Here is a 17,653-nt window from a genome sequence, read left to right on the forward strand (position 1 = left end):
AAGCATCTGAGCCCTGGCTGATTGTCAAGAAACATTTACTGTGTGCCTGCCATTGGGATTAGAGTTTGAACACAGGCGATCTCCATGCTTATTGCTCTGCCTGCTGAATGCAAGGCCATGAACAAGGAAGACCAGTGTAAGCAGACCCTAGGAGGAGCTCTGGGAAACTCTGAACAATAGTCTCCTCCCCCTTGGTGAGTGGGCCCTGAATTGATGGGAAGTGGGCTGTAAAAGGCATCCCTTTGCCCTCTCCCTCTCCAGGCCTCACATGGGTGGCTCTGTTACTATGGCTCTCCTGTCTTTGCATCAGGTCTTAGTAACTGTCAGATCAACATATTTCATTGGGACCATTGTTGAAAATGTGCAATTTGGAGTGAATGCTTTCTCCAAAAAGGGTTTGCCACACCTGCCCAAGGACTGGAAGTGGAGAGGCTTCCTGGGAATGCAAAATTGATAATTCCATTCTCTGGGAAGCACAGTTCTATAGTGATAAAGGCAAAGTAGATCTGTGACTTCAAATCACCTAGGGATTTTGCTTAAATGTAGACCGAATCTGTAGGCTTGGGGTGAGACCTGAAAATCTGCATTTCAACAAGCCCCCAGGAGATGCCATGCTGCTGATCTTGGACCACTCTTGAGTAAAAGGGGTATAGAAGAAAGTTTATCCAAGTGTATTGGTTCAGGTGGGCCACAGATTGGCAGAAAGAGACATGCCCCCCCGCATCTCCACCCTCCACCACCACCCCTGTAGGAGAGGAAGAAACTTTACTCTCAAGGCTCTTTTGACTGATCTAATAATCAATTAGACATGAGACAAATTAACAAGAGAAAATGACTGAATTTAATTACATACATATGGGAACTCCACATCCATGTATGTCAGAGACCCTACATACATGAGAGATTCAAAGACAGAAAAGGAAAATGAAGCATATATGACATTATGAGTTAAGGATTACTTAAGGGGCTTCAGAGGGCAGGTAGGTCATTGCAGGACACTAAGAAGAGCAGATGTTCAGTAATTAGGTTTTTCCTGCCCTATAGATAGGTCAAAAAATATTACTTCTAATAATCTCTTATTATGGGCAAAGCTCTTAATTCAGATTCTTCTAGGTAGTTGGTGTGGGGGGCAAAAGTTTCTCTTTAGCCTGCAGGGTCTTGGTTTCCTTTAGCTCAAAACAATCTGCATACCACAGAGGCACGTTTTGGGGTGATTCATTCTGAACTCCTGTACCCCAAACTTAGTGGCTTGAAACATATATATTCTTTTATGGTTTTTAAAGTTAGAAATTCAAAATGAGTCTTACAGGGCTAAAACAAAGTGTTGGCAGAGCTGGTTTCTAGACGCTCTAGAGGAGAATCCATTTTCTTGCATTTTCCAGTTTCAGGAGGCTACGTATAATCCTCGGCTTATGATCTTGAATCACATCACCTTTCTCCTTCTCCTTCTGTCATCACAGCACCTTCTCTGTGTGATCTTACTGTGTCCCTCTGACAAGTTGTGATTACATTGTGCCTACCTGGGTAATCTAGATAATCTCTCCAAATCAAAACCCTTAATTTAAACACATTCCCAAATTCTTGCCGTATAAGGTAACATATTTTATAGGTTCTAGATATTAGGACTTGGACATCTTTGGGAGCTGTTATTCAGCTCTACCACACCGTGTGTATTTCCTAAGAAATTTCTTACTCATATTTCAATTACCCAAACCAGGAAATTTAAACCTTGATGCAATTCTATTATGTAATTAATCTACAATTCACATTCGGTTTATCCAATTTTCCTAACAATGTCCTATGTAGAACTCTTTTTTCTGGTCCAGATCCGTCTGGGATCATGTATTGCTTAGGCTCCTTTGATCTGGAATGGTTCTCTTCTTTTTGGTCTTTCATGACCTCGGCATTTTTAAGAGTACATATCATTTGTGTATTGTAGATTTGACTTTATTTGATGTTTCCTCAATCAGATCAAGTAGGCATTTTGACAGAAATCCACAAAATTGTATTATGTCCCACTAAGAAGTCTATCATATCAGGAGATGCACAATGTCACTTTGTCCCTAATTGGTGATGTTTACTTTCGTCATTTGGTTAAGGTTGTGTCAGCCAGGTTTTATCACTGTAAAGTTTCTATATTTCCCTTTGGAATTAACACATAATTTGTGGGAGAAACTTTGAGACTATATAAATATCCTATTTCTTGTCAAATATTCGCCAAGTTTTAGCATTCATTGATGATTCTGGCTTGATTCAGTTATACTATGATGGTCACAAAATGGTGATTTTTTTAAAACTCCATTATTGTTTCCATATTTATTAGTTGGCCTTCTACTTTAAGAACTTGCCATCTCTCCCATTCACTTACCTACTTATTTATTCTTAGACTCATGGATGCTTATTTTACTCAATTAGTTATAATCCATTTAAGTCATTATGCATTTTGATGATCAAATTACCCCAGATCTGGCCTGCAGCAGCACCTTCGAGCTGGTTCCTGTGTCTCCAGGCCTTTTATTTTTTAACATTCTCTGTCTGGGACAATAAAATGTTCCAGGCTTATTGGACTTTTCCTGCCCTAATGTTGGAATTAACCATTTCTCTAAGGAACCCTGATTCCTTTTAAGTGGTGACAGCTATTTAAAGACGAATTCTGAGTGCTTAGTGTGCTCATTGCTACTGAAGTTTTTGTTTGTTTGTTTCTAGGCCTTTGCAGTGGGAAGAGCTAGGAAATATATATTTTTTCTGTATTCATATGTATCTATCTATCTTTCCTACCTTGAACTGGAAAATGCCTCCAGAAAATGTTAAGACTGGAGCTGAGCCTTTATTAGTTACTTTATTATTAGCTCTTTTGGAGTTAAAATATATAAATTTCAGGAATATGGAGTTGCTGAGGAATAGGCCAGGTGCTAGGCCGTTTCATACCACAACCTTCGACCGTAATAGCTAATATTTATTAAGCACTCACTATGTGCCAGGCTAAGTGCTTTACATGTATTTATTATTTCCATTAATCCTCACTATTATGAGGCACATACTTTTGCTTTTCTTTTCTACAGATGAGAAAACCAAGGTTCACAGAGACTGGTGACTTGTCGAAGATCACACAGCTAATAAACGGCAGAAGAAAGACTCGAACTTGGTCTGTCTGATCCCAGAGTCTGTCTTCATAGTGCTGCACTACACTGCCAACTCCTAACTGTCATTTAACTCAGGCTACACTGCCTTTAGCTCTTAAAATCTGCTTAATAGTGAATCCAGGGACATCAACTCAACCTTAAGTAGTTTCTTGCTTAAGCAATAGAGAGTGGAATATCATGTTTATTAAGTGCTGGCAGACCCCTTGACAGCAGTAGCTACAATGCCTGGCGTTTTCCCTCCTTCTTCTCCCCAGGGCTTCTCAGTGGTCCCTTGTGAAATGAATAATCCTGTCTTATCTGTGTCATAGATGACTATGGCTTCCAACCTCACAATAACATAGCTTGCTGGGTGTTTAGAGCCCCTCTTGGGACCCACACCTGCACATTTATTTCCTCTCCACTCAAGGGTAGAAATGTGTGGGTAAGTGGAGGCCTTAGCCACCTTTAACCACCAATCTATCAAGCTCCTGTCAGGCCTGATGACCCCCAGGACCTATTGTGTGAACATAGGACAGTGAAGAGCTTTAGAAAAAAGTCCATTTGAATGTAAGAGCTATTGGCATGTATGTATTTGTTGATTCTTTTGGGATCCAGAACCATCTCATGTTTATCCTGAAATGAATCCATATTGGTTAGAATGTGTTTTTTTTAAAAAAAAATCAAATTAGATGTATAAAGTAATGTGACTCTGTTTTGATTTGTCCCAAGACCACAGAATGGAAACTGACTACCTGAAGAGATGCTTTGGAAATTGCCTTGCCCAGGCTCTGGCAGAGGTGGGGAAGGTTCGGCCCAGTGACCCTATAGAGTACCTGGCTCACTGGCTTTATCATTACAGGAAAATTACTAAAGCAAAAGAAAAGGTATGTATGTGCTTTGCGTCACCTTGGGGAGGGCTTTTCCAGAGTAATTTGAAATCCAAGGCAGGATTCTGGAGCTGGTCTGGGGTTTCTCCTTGGTTTATTCAGTTTGCGAGGGTGGCTTAGTCCTAGATATCCTATCAGTGCAGGAAGTCTGGGGGGCTGAAGAAGGAATCCAACTCACAGGAGTAATAGAGTTGGTGGGTTTAGAGCTCCTAGCAGGCTAAAGCTAGTTACAGGAGCAGACTCAGGAGGTCTGAAGGGCCTGAGGCCAACAATCTCAGTGAAAGAGGGCCCTTTAAACATGCTTCCCAGAGTTTGATCTGATTCAACTCTGTCACATCTCCCCAGCATACACAAGAGAAGACCCAGCTGAAGGAAGAATATGATGATAACCTCAAGGAAACCAAAATGACAGAAATACTGAAGCAAGAAGAGTATGAGATTCAGCAGAAGTATGAGAAGTGTCACAAGGTAGGTAGGAGGAACTGAGCTTTTGGCACAGATCCCAGTGATGGATACCGGGAAATCCACAGTCAGCCTGGCCACAGTACAAAACACGTTGACGCTCCCAGTAGCCTACTTTGTCCTCCATGTTCATATGTTTATATGTAAACCAATCTTATTGACGATCCTTTCAATAGGATCATTGTCAATGAAAAAAAAATGTTTAAAGGCAATTTCATTTTAGATTTCAGGAACTACCTTAGACGTTACTGGATTAAAAAATCAGATTAAAGAAAACCTAATATGTCATTTGGAACAAATATGTTTTTATACAAAATCCTTTGAGCACTTTTCAAAAATTATCCAATATTTTTCAGAAGCCAAATATAGTTATCAGTATATACTTCAGGTATATTATTTTATTTACATAGTATTTACTTAAGTATCTTATTCTGTGCTATATAGTATTTACTTGAATATCTTATTCTGTGCTAGTTATTTATGTGTCAAGCCACAGAGACCACCCCTGTGATGCTGTGTAGCAGTCATAAATTACGAACTTGGAATAGTTGGAAATAACTGAGTATTCATTAGTCTGACAAGCATATCTTTTACCTCTCATAATTTTTGCCACATTCTTCTGAAAAAAAAAATATGTTTTCTATGAAGGACATAATACCCAGATAGGAATTTACTTATTGGGCTTGATATCTGACATCTGTATAACTATCACTATATTCCATGCATTAAAATCTTTAATACAGTCTTATACAATTAGTTAGCTTTTGCTAATTTCCAAAGCCCACTTTGATGAAGACATGAAAGTATTAAGCTTATTTATATTTATACAATTGTGCTCAGCTTTCCTTATAAACAATTAACAGATTTTTTTAAAGCCTGGACGTTTTATAAATAAATCAAAACAAAAATGGTTTCATATTATTGTAAGACAGTAGTCTAAGTGAGCTCTCCCTCTGAAATATTTTTATAACAGTTGTTGGGAGATGGTAGAGGTGAGATCATTAGGCAAAAGTTGGCACCACCTTGCTGCCCACTCAAATCTTTTTCTAACAATATCTCACTGTTAATAGAAATATAAATATGTAAGGCGGGGAAAGAACCCCCCAAACCCTACCCTGGTTTTGTGGTGCCTTTATTTAAAGAAAACTTTGCTCACCTCAATATTTTGAATTGTTTCTTTGTGTTGCATTCAAGAGGTTTTATGCCCTGTAGCATATTCCTTAACAAGATTTAGATGTGTAAAATGATGCCTGAACTATGTGCAAATTCTCAGTTTTAGGAAAGAATTTATATGCAAGTTGTGGTTATGAAAATTGATTCTCTTTATTAGAAGGAAACAAAGAGAACCCAACAGTCCAACAATGATCTAAAACAGGGGTCCTCAACTCCTGGGCACGGACTGATATTGGTCTGTGGCCTGTTAGGAACCGGGCTGCGCAGCAGGAGGTGAGCGGCGGGCCAGTGAGAGACACGTCATCTGTATTTGCAGCCTTTCCCCAGTGCTAGCATCTCCATCTCAGCTCCACTTCAGATCATCAGGCATTAGATTCTCATAGAAGCACCTGTCCCTGGTGCCAAAAAGGTTGGGGACCGCTGATCTAAAACAAAGCTGAATTTATTGCTTACCTGGCCAGGGAGAGTCATGTCATTCAAGTGCAAGTTACTCTGCTAGTATAAATTGAAAGAGCTAGATAAAGGACAAAGAGGTGGCGGTACATCAAATAAGACAAGATTCTAAGTTCTGGTTTCCTGGTGGCTAAAGATGAATTGCGAACTATTTCTTGCTATTGATCACCTTCAGGATTTGTGTCACTAGTGCTATAAAACCTGGTCTTAAACAGGTCCAGGATGGATTGCATAAGATTTCAGCAGACCTGCTGATTTAGCTGATGGGCCTATATGAACATACTCAAAGCTTTGCAAGATTTTATTTAATATCTTAAGGCCATCAGTGCTTACATATAGTTTAGAAAGTCTTTGAGTATCCCAGGTTGAATACTACTGGTCCAGTAGATATGTCGAAAGAAGAGTAGAAACAGAGGACTGTGTATGGTAGAGATCATATGCAGTTATAGCAATCAAGAAGATCACAGAGGATGTGGCATTTGGGTCAGACCTAGAAGAAAGGTGACAAAAGTTGCCTTTGTATTGGTTTTACTACATTAAGCAGAGGCATAATGAGCCATAAAAATGTTTTAGAAATACATTTTTATAGATTCAATACACATATATGCTACATTGAACTTAGAAGGGTCTTAGAGATCATATGGGTAAGTACTTCGCAGACCTCTCTGCAGTGCCCCACAGGGTCCATTGCAGAATGGACTTCTGAGACTTCTGGGCAAAGATGGAGGTAGAGGTGTCCAGTAGAATTTAAGTTACAAGAATTCCAACCTCAACCAGAAACTGAAATTACATGGATATTAGACTGTTTGTTATCATTTCATAGGTCACTGAGACTATGTTCATTAATTTAATCTTTTTTCCTCTGTGCCTCAGTTTAGATGATTTCTGTTGATCTGTCTTCAAGTTTATTGACCCTTTCTTCTGCAATGTCTGATATCCTATTTAGGGATTCAGTGATTTTTTTTTCTTTCATTTTAGATTTTGTACTTTTCAATTTCAGAATTTCTATATGGTTCCTTTTTATAATTTCTATTTTCTCTACTTATATCCCCTATTTTTTCACTCTTTATATTCATTTTTTTCTCCTTTAAAATTTTGAAAATATTTCTAATAGCTATTTCAAGTTCTTGTCTGCTAATTCCATCATTTTGTCATTTTCAGGTCTCTTTCTATTAAATATTTTTTCTATAGATTATGGTTCATGTTTTCCTGCTTCTTTACATGTCTAGCAATTATTATTTTTATGCTAAGCATTTATATGATACTCTGTAGGTGTCTAGATTTTGTGTTCCTTTAAAAGGTATTGAGTTTTGTTCTGATGGGCAGTTACGTTATTGCTGAATCATCTTGATTCTCCCAGATTTTTGTTCTATGCTTTGCTAGAGCAGTTCTGTTTCCATTTTGTTTTTAGTCTTGGGCATGAAAGTGGCAATATCATGTTCTTGCCATACCAAGTGTGTTTTAGTCTCTGCTAATGACTTTTTTTTTTTTTGCTTCTTTTGTTCTCTATTTAGCCACTGATATCTGTAGCTAGTTCCACAAAGAAGACCATATTCAAGCAGGAGAACACAAAACCCCTTGAAAAGGAGGCATTGAAGCAGGAATCCCTGCCAGGTACTTCCAATATGCTTTCAGAAATACCTCAACAGTTTTCTTCTTTTGACTCATCTGGCTAGACTGAGTGGAATGTCAACTACACAAGAAATATATTATTAGGCTTTTCAGCATGAAAGTGCTCCCGAAATGCACCCTGGCTCCAAATCTTCTTTTTAGGTTATCAGAGGATAGATGATTCTAATGATGCTTCTCTCAAAGCTGCAAGCTAAGAAAATGGCCATTTAGAAGAGCTCTTAACAGTGACAATAACTATGTGAATTGAACCACGATTTGAGGGGCTGTTGAAGGGGAGATCTCTGTAGGGACTCTGCACCCCATGTCCTGTTCTGAGAGCCATGAAAAATTCTTAATCATAGGAAAATTTGAACTAGTTATAGAATGAAATAAACTCATAATAAGGATTTAAAATAAATAACCAAACTGATGAGACTTTTTTCTCTTATCATTTTTTTTTTGGAGATTAGACAGTGAAAATACAGTCATCTCATGTGTTCAAGTCTTACCTTTAGCTAAGAGTATTACACACATCCTAGAGTGTACCCATGTCGCTAACCAGTCTTTCGAAATAACTCCAGTGTCAGTAAAAGTCAAAGGTTTGGAAATTTTTAAAAACTATTTTCTATCTATATTCATTCATATATCATCTATATGCTGATGACTTCAGATTTATATGTTTAGTCAACATTTCCTTGAACTTAACTGTCTGCTTGACATCTGCTTAAATGACCGATGGACATCTCATACTTAACTTATCCAAATGGAATCCCTGATATTCTCCCTGAATCAATATCTCTCCTTTCTTCTATTTGCTCAGGTCAAAACTCTTGGTGTCGCCCTTGACTCTACTCTTTTTTTGGTCACCCTACATCTGATCTCTTGGCTTTCCATTTAAAATAAAGCCAGAACTTACCCACTTGAATGCCCAAGCCACTCATCTTTTGCCTACATTATTACAATAACCTATTAACTGGTCTCCTTTCTCCTGCCCCTGACCTTCTCCAGTCTATCTTCATCACTGAAGCCAGGATGATCTTAGTGAAATATGTCAGGTCATGTTTAATGAGTGGCTTCCTATCTTAGTCACAGAAACATTTAAGGCCCTTACTATAATCTACCAGACTCTGTAAGATCTGCTTCCCCATCAACTTTACTCTCCATATTGTTTTCTCCACTCCAGCCACACTCGCCAGGCATGGTCCTACCTCAGAACTTTTGCTTTCTCTTCTCTCTGCCTGGAATTCTCCCATCTACCCAACCCCTCCATTTTTGGAGTCTCTCTTCAGGTCTTTCTCAAAAGTTTCCTTTTCAATGAGGCATTTTCTGGCCATCTTAGCTCTCCTTCATATATATATGAAGAATATATATATATATTCTATCCATACTTCCTATAGATACACATATATCCCATCTGAACAGCCACGCATATTTCATATCCTCTTCCCCACCAGTCTCAGTAGAAGATGAGCTCCATGAAGAGAGATTTTATTTGTTTACTTTGGTATCCCCAGCACCTAAAACAGTGCCTGGCACACAGGAAGTACCCAACAAATATCTGCCAAATAATTGAACGAATGAGTTGAACTCATACAAGAGCTGGCAACTAATGGAAGACATATGGAAATGACAGGCTACCTGTTCTTAAGAATTAATTTGCAATTCCAGACCCCTGACTCCTTACCCCTTCCTCTAGCCGAGGATTGGCTACATAATATGTGGGGCCTAATGCAAAATGATAATGTGGGCTTTCTTGTCCCAAGATTATTATGTATTTCATAATGGTGACAGCAGAACAGTAAACCAAATATGCTGCCCTTCCAAATGCAGGCCATATACAACTGCACAGGGTACCCTTATGAAGTGGGCCCCACTCCAGCCAGGGCTGCTGCCCACAAGGAACATCTACGATGGGGCCTTAGCATGGGCAGCTCAGGAACACCCAAGGTCACAACACTACCCTCTCAAGGGTAGGTGAGATCTCCTACTGTCCTTTTCCCAACACACACACACACACACACACACACACACACACACACACACACCTGTCCAAGGCTGCCATATGCAGGATCTCCATGTGCCAAGCTTAAGGAAAATATTCAGAACTTTGGAATCCACTGCTACTTTGGTGTTCTCTCTTTGTCTCACGGTGTGGATGGCTCTCCCAGGTCAGAGATAGGAACGGGCTCATCAGAGCCCAAGAGAGTGAAAGGAGTTCCAACCAGCATTTATGGACATCGTGGTCTGAACAGGCCGCAATAGATTAGCCTAGTAACCTAATACCATTTAGAATGGTGTTCCTATGGAAAATGCCTCCTTGTTGTAGAACAAGAGAGGTAGAATCATGTTATAGACAATAATTCATTTTAATGTTTAGGATTGCCTGTCTAGAATGTCAGAATCTCTGCATTTAAGGACTACACTGTATTGCCTCGTGTGATGTAAGATATAACTTGAAAGTAAACTCAAGAAGTTGGTCACCAAATAAGGTGAATAGAATGGAGGTGGGAAAGATCCAAGATGGCTGCTAGGTTTCTAGCTTGAGTCACATGAGTGGATGGTGGTGGTTTTTCCTGCAATAAAGACACAGGAGGAAGGGCAGGTGTGGGCTTCCTAATAAGTATGTAGTACCTGTGAAAAGGACAGGCAGGGTGATGCCACAAAAACGGGCAGCTTTGAGCCACTGCCCCTTCCCCTGAGCTCTAAGGAAGTCCAAAGACCCAAGCCTAGCCTGGCTTCACTGCAAGATGCCAAAGTGGGGGGTGAAATTTGCTGTACATCATCTGAAGGAGCTTCAGAAGGTTGGAATTACAACTCTGAAAATGGTAAGTTATTCGTTTCCAAGTTTTCTTTAAACATTTGACATCTTGTGGAAAATACTCTAGGGCATTAGAAGATGATAATTCTTGGCTTAGAAGGCCATCAGTTTTTCTTCTATTCCAGATGCAAATGTAGCTTCATAGCTATGTTTTAAAATCAATATTAAAATGGCCTCTCTTCCATTTTTCCAAATGATCCTGATGCAAGCTAACTTGGCTGATGCATGGGATTGATGAGTTCAGCCATATCAAGTAATTCTTTAATGGGACAAAAACCAGTCAACTCAGTGGGGATCTGGGGTGGATAATAGAGAGGATGGGCAGGGAAATCTCATTATCAAAGAGCCAATGAGTAATAGGAGAGAAAAATCAACTGAGGGCCACCAAGGTAAAAGTATCTTAATTTCATGTTTTGATATTTTGCAAAAATGAAAGAAAATCCTAAATCATTTATAGTTGTGATTGACAATAGAGGTGAATGGAGTCAACTGATGGCCCCTTCAGACATCCCTTCCCATCCTTAGGGAAAAAACTCTTCTATGATGATTCACAGTCACTGATACTCTTTTATCCAACTCCTTCTAGTATTCCGGGACAGAGAGTAGATTGAGGATCCTCTGTGTAACAAATTATCACAAACTAGTGGCTTAAAACAATACCCATCTGTTATCTCACATTTCTGTAGGTCAGAAGTCCAGGCAAGGCTCAACTGGGGTTTCTGCTCAGTTTCACAGGCTGAAATCAAGATTTTAGCTGGGGTTACAAACTTATTGGAGGTTCAAGTTTCTTTTTCAAGCTCTTTGATTATTAGCAGAATTCACTTCCTGTCTCCGGGGAAGCCTGGTATTTCCCTAAACCCCTACCTTCCCAGCAGCTCTCCCTTTCAGAAAGCCAGAATTCTTCTGGCTTCAGCTGCTGCTCCTAAATCATTATTTCCAATCCTCATTTATAAATGCCTCCTTTGAAACAAGTGCCATCCAGTGAAACAACTCCCTATCTTTAATGATTCTTAATATTAATGCAGTTCTATTTGCTTACATATCTCATTGACTTTTTAAATTTGGACTGCTGTATTGTGGTAGTTACTATGTAATTGTCCAAAGGTCTTCAAGAAATTAGAGTTCAAATATATAAAGAACTTGTACAACTAAAGAACAAAAAATCAACTCAATTAAAAAATGGGCAGAGGACCAGAACAGACACTTCTCCCAAGAAGACACACAAATGGCCAACAGATATATGAAAAGAGTCTCAAATTCACTAGCTATAAGGGAACTGCAAATCAAAACCACAATGAGATACCACCTCACATCTGTTAGAATGGCTATTATCAACAAGGCAAGACATAACAAGTGTTGGAGAGGTTGTGAAGAAAAGGAACGAACCCTCGTACACTGCTGGTGGGAACGTAAATTACTATAGCCACTATGGGAAACAGTATAGAGGTCCTTCAAAACATTAAGAATAGAGCTACCATGTGTCACAGCAATCCCTCTTCTGAATATCTACCCCCAAATTTTGAAAATATTTATTCCTGAAGATATATACACCCTTTTGTTCATTGCAGCATTAATCATGGTGGCCAAGACATGGAAACAACCTAAGTTTCCTTCGATGGATGATTGAATAAAGAAGATGTGGTACATATATATAGTGGAATACTACTCAGCCATAAGAAAAGATGAAATACTGCCATTTGTGACAATATGGATGGATCTTGAGAATTTCATGCTAAGCAAAATAAGTCAGATGAAAAAAGATGAGAGCCATATGATTTCACTTATATGTGGAATATGAAACTGAACGTGAACAAAAAACAAGACAAACAAAAATCTCATAGACACAGACAACAGTATGGTGGTTACCAAGGGGAAAGAGAATAGTGGGGTGTAGAAGAGGGTAAAGGGAGTCAAATATATGGTAATGGAAGGGGATTTGACTGTGGGTGGTGAACACATAATGCAATATACAGATGATGTATGACAGAATTGTACACTTGAAACATCTAATGTTATTAATGCCACCTCAATAAATTTTATAAAATTTAAAAAAAGAAATTGGAGTTTAAAACAAAACTGCATGGTAAATGACACTAGTGCTCATGAAAATAAGGATTAAAGAAGAGTGTTAGGCTAAAATGCAAGAACTTGTATTTTCCTCAATTGTTCCTTTTATTGCTTGTTTCCAATACTCGTACAGGATTCTGTTGAAGGGTGCTATACTTACACATGAATACCCTTTTTTTGAAAGAAAGATTTATTTAACCTCTTGTCTAGTGTCCTGTTGCTCTATCCTAAGTGTTAAGATGTACCAATCTGTGGCCTGGTTTAGGTCTCTCAATCTTGTTCTTCACTAAATGAAACCAGGTCTCTTTTAAAAAAAGATTTCCTCTTGGATGCAGGACGCCAGAAGATAAATCTGAGACATTGTGTGATTGTTGTCAGAGATCAGGGATGCTTTCAGAGGCCCCTGGGTAGAGAGGTCAGCTTGGAAAGAGAAGCTACTGGTGACGCAGTGGTGAACACTGGATCTCAATGAGAAACCGGTGCTTATAATTAATTGAAACTATTTGAGCCTTTGCAAAACCACAAATCCATGCCAACGCTCAGAAAGAACAAACAACAAGTGTAGTAGAGCATCACTTCTCAAGTTTAATGTCCATACAAATTTTCTGGGGAGCTTGTTAAATGGCTGGCCGATTTGGAGTCGCTATGTCACAGGGTCAAGCCTGTGATTCTGCATTTCTAATATGTATCATCTCTATCATGTCCAAACTGCTAGTCCAAAGACCACAATTTGAATAGTAAAATGCTAGAGCTATTTTCCAAAGTTAACACTATTGACATTTTGGACATTCTTTGTTGTGGTGAGCTGTCTTGCATGCTATAAGATGTTGAGTAGTTTTCCTGGCCTCTATTCACTAGATGCCAGTAGTACACACACACTCATACACTCTAGTTGAACAACCAAAATGTCTCCAGACATTACCAAATGAGGGTAGTATGACCAACTGTCCCAGTTTAGCTTGGATTGGGGAATTTCCCAGGATGCTGACTTTTAGTGCTAACAACAGGAAAGTCCTGGGCAAACTGGGACTGTTGGTCACTCTGCCTCGGGACAGAATTGCCTCTGAGAACTACTGTGCTGGAGGAAAGTCAAATCTTCTAACATATATTAACTAATAGTCATTTTCTTTTATAAAATATAGTGGGGTGGCTTGGGAGGAACAAACCGTTTGTTGGCAAAGAAATGTGAAATACTGTGATTTGAATAGTGCTTCCTTGTTTACTTCAGGTAGTCACTATGGTAATGGAAAGACGATTTGTTTTATTTTCTACCTGAGATCAAGATATTTTATTTAAAAAGTAAATTGAAACAGATTAGACCTACTGCGTTACTAGTGAAAAAGTATTAAATCTTAGGTCAGGGCTTGGTTATAGGAATAGATTTCAGTTATGGATCATAGGAATAGAGCCTCAGGCATGAACTCACTTGGAACTTACACCAAGAGGATATGAGGAGGTTTATTACTTCTGTAATGAAGCTTTCACAGAAGAACAGGACAGGCTTCCCAAGCTGGTCTGACAATAGCTTGAGAGAGCAAGGTAAGGAGACTGGCTCTGGGTTTGTAATGTGCTTAATGGGTGGGAATGTAAAATAGTACGGTTACTCTGGAAAATAGTTTGCAGTTTCTTATAAAACTAAACATGCAACTGCCATGTGACCCAGCAATTGTTTTCTTGGGCACTTATCCCAGAAACATTTTAAATTATGTTCACACATAAACCTGCCTGCAAATGTTTATAAAAGCTTTATTCAGAATAGGCAAAAATTGGAAATAACCCAGATATTCTTCAGTGGTGAAGAGTTAAACAAATTGTGGTATAGCCATACAATGGAATACTACTGAGCAATAGAAATGAATGAACTGTTGATACAGAAATAAGTTGGATGATTCTGAAGGAAATTAGGCTGAATGGAAAAAGCTAATCCCCAAAGGTTACATGTTATATGATTCTACATATATAACATTCTTGAAATGACAAAATTACAGAGATGGAGACTAGTTAGTGATTGCCAAAGGTTAGGGACAAGGGTTGGAACAGGAAGGAGATGGATGCGGTTATAGGAAGGCAACAAGAGGGATTCCTGTGGTGACCAAACTATATTTTGATTGTAGTAGAGGATACACAAACTTACACACATCTGAAAAATATTGCTTAGAAGTAAATACACACACAAATAAATACAAGTAAACTGGGGAAATCTGAATCGGATTGGTGGATTGTATCAATGTCAATATCACAGTTGTTCTCTAGTTTTGCAAGATGTTGCCATTTGAGGAAACTAGGTAAAGGATACATAGGATCTCTCTATATTATTTCATACAACTGCATGTAAATCTATAATTATTTTAAAATAAAATGTTTAATTTTTTAAAAGTTGAAAAAAATCTTTATCTTATATACAGTCCATTTTCAAACATCCTCAATTATCTCAATAATATACTTCAGTTTTTATTTATTATTATTTTTAAAAGAATAGTTTATTTTTTTATTTTTTATTTTTTTAAATTAAGTTTATTGTGGTAACATTGGTTAATACAATTATATCATTTTCAGGTGTACATTATTAATTGACATCTGTATATTCTATTGTGTTAATTGACATCTGTATATTCAAAGTCCAGTTTCCTTCAGCTACCATATTTTTGATCCCCTTTACCCACTTCACCCTCCCCCTAAACCCTATATTTGACCCGCTTTGACCACTGGTAACCACTCTCCTCGCCCACCCCACTAGTAACCACTAGTCTATTGTCCATGCCCATGAGTCTCTATTTGTTTGTCTTGCTCAGTTGTTTTTATGTTTATACCCCACATATAAGTGATATCACGTCTGGCTTATTTCACTTAGCATGATTATCTCGAGGTCCATCCATATTGTTGCAAATGGCAGTATTTCATCTCTTCTTATGGCTGAGTAATATTCCATTGTATATGTACCACAGCTTCTTTAGCCAATCATCTATCATAGGACACTTGGGTTGCTTCCATGTCTTGGCCACTGTGAATAATGCTGCTATGAACATTGGTGTGCAAATATCTTTTTGGATATGAGTTTTCAAGTCTTTGGGATTATTACCCAGTAGAGCGATTGCTGGATTATATGGTAGATCAATTCTTAGTTTTTTGAGGAATCTCCATACTGTTTCCCATAGTGGCTGTACCAATTCGTAGTCCCACCAGCAGTGTATGAGGGTTCCTTTTTCTCCGCATCCTCTCCAACATTTGTTATTACTTGTCCTATTGATTATAGCTATTCGAATAGGTGTGAGATGGTATCTCATTGTGGTTTTGATTTGCATGTCCCTAATAGCTAGCGATGTTGAGCATTTTTCATATATTTCTTGGCCATTTGTATGTCCTCTAGGAAAAAGCGTCTGTTCAGGTCCTCTGCTCATTTTTTGAATGGATCATTTTTTGTTGTTGTTATTGAGTTGTATGAGTTCTTTGTATATTTTGGATATTAGGCCCTTATCAGAGGTGTTACTTGCAAATATATTTTCCCATTACAATGGTTGACTCTTTACCTTGTTGATAATTTCTTTTGCTGAGCAGAAGCTTTTCAGTTTGATGTAGTCCCATTTATTTACTTTAGCTTTTACTTCCCTTGCCTTTGAGGTCAAATTCATAAAATCCTCTTTAAGTCCAAGGTCCTTGAGTTTCATTCCTATATTTTCTTCTATGCATTTTATTGTTTCAGGTCTTCTATTCAGATCCTTAATCCATTTTGAGTTAATTTTGGTATGTGGTGATAGACAACAGTCTAGTTTCATCCTTTTGCAGGTGGCTTTCCAGTTTTCCCAACACCAATTATTGAAGAGGCTTTCCTTTATCCACTGTATGTTTTTGGCTTCTTTGTCAAAAATTATTTGTCCATATAAATATGGGTTTACTTCTGGACTCTCGATTCTGTTCCACTGGTCCATGTGTCTGTTTTTCTGCCAATATCATCCTATTTTGATTACTGTCACTTTGTAGTATAATTTGAAATTGGGCAGCGTAATGCCTCCAGCCTCGTTCTTTTTTCTCAGGATAACTTTGGCAATTCAGAGTCTTTTGTGCTTCCACACAAATTTGATGATTTTTTGTTCTATTTCTTTAAAAAATGCAGATGGGATTTTGATGGGGATTGCATTAAATCTGTATAATGCTTTAGGTAATAAATTCATTTTAACTATGTTGATACTTCTAATCCAAGAACATGGAATATCGTTCTATTTCTTTGTATCTTCTTCAATATCTTTTAAAAGGGTTTTATAGTTTTTATTAGATAGGTCTTTCACTTGTTTTGTTAAATTTATTCCTATTTTCTTCTTTTTGTTGCAATTGCAAAAGGAATCACTTTTTCCCCTTCTTTTTCTGATACTTCATTATTAGAGTATAGGAAAGCTATGGATTTTTGAATGTTGATTTTGTATCCAGAGACTTTACTGTATTTGATTATTGTTTCTAGTAGTGTTCTTGTGGAGTCTTTAGGGTTTTCTATATAGAAAATCATGTCATCTGCAAATAATGACAGTTTGACTTCTTCGTTTCCTGTTTTGATGCCTTTTATATCTTTCTCCTACGTGATTGCACTTGCTAGGACCTCCAATGTTATATTGAATAGCAGTGGTGATAGTGGACAGCCTTGTCTTGTTCCTGATCTTAGAGGGAAAGTTTTTAGTTTTTCACCATTAAGTACAATGTTGGCTGAGGGTTTGTCATATATAGCCTTTATTATGTTAAGGTACTTTCCTTCTATACCAATTTTGTTAAGTGTTTTGATCATAAATGGATGCTGCATCTTGTTGAAGGCTTTTTCTGCATCTATTGATATGATCATATGATCATTATTTTTTAATTTGTTTATGTGATATACCACATTAATCATTTTGCATATGTTGAACCATCCCTGTGCCTCTGGCATGAAGCCCACTTGATCATGGTGTATAATCTTTTTAATATGCTGCTGTATTCGGTTCGCTAGTATCTTATTTAGAATTTTTTCATCTGTGTTCATGAGAGATATTGGTCTGTAATTTTCTTTTTCTGTGTTATCTTTACTAGGTTTTGGTATC

At 37.9% G+C, this 17,653-nt stretch overlaps 1 protein-coding gene across 2 annotated transcripts in view; it reads left to right on the forward strand.

The window, feature by feature from the left end:
- DYDC2 (DPY30 domain containing 2) overlaps positions 1-17,653 on the forward strand; it is a 40,287-nt gene that overhangs the window by 947 nt on the left and 21,687 nt on the right. Inside the window, exons 1-4 of one of the 2 annotated variants that reach the window (XM_039872237.1) lie at positions 3,122-3,162; positions 3,852-4,006; positions 4,355-4,477; positions 7,612-7,711. In XM_039872237.1, the coding sequence (XP_039728171.1) occupies positions 3,860-4,006; positions 4,355-4,477; positions 7,612-7,711 (370 nt within the window). In that variant the 5' untranslated portion in view covers positions 3,122-3,162; positions 3,852-3,859. Of the gene's footprint in view, positions 1-3,121; positions 3,163-3,851; positions 4,007-4,354; positions 4,478-7,611; positions 7,712-17,653 lie in introns of those variants that run through there. The other variant, XM_039872238.1, reaches the window with a different exon arrangement.

Source organism: Pteropus medius, unplaced genomic scaffold (genome assembly GCF_902729225.1).
Source record: "Pteropus medius unplaced genomic scaffold, Ma_sr-lr_union100, whole genome shotgun sequence".
In the NCBI taxonomy this organism is placed as follows: Eukaryota; Metazoa; Chordata; class Mammalia; order Chiroptera; family Pteropodidae; genus Pteropus; species Pteropus medius.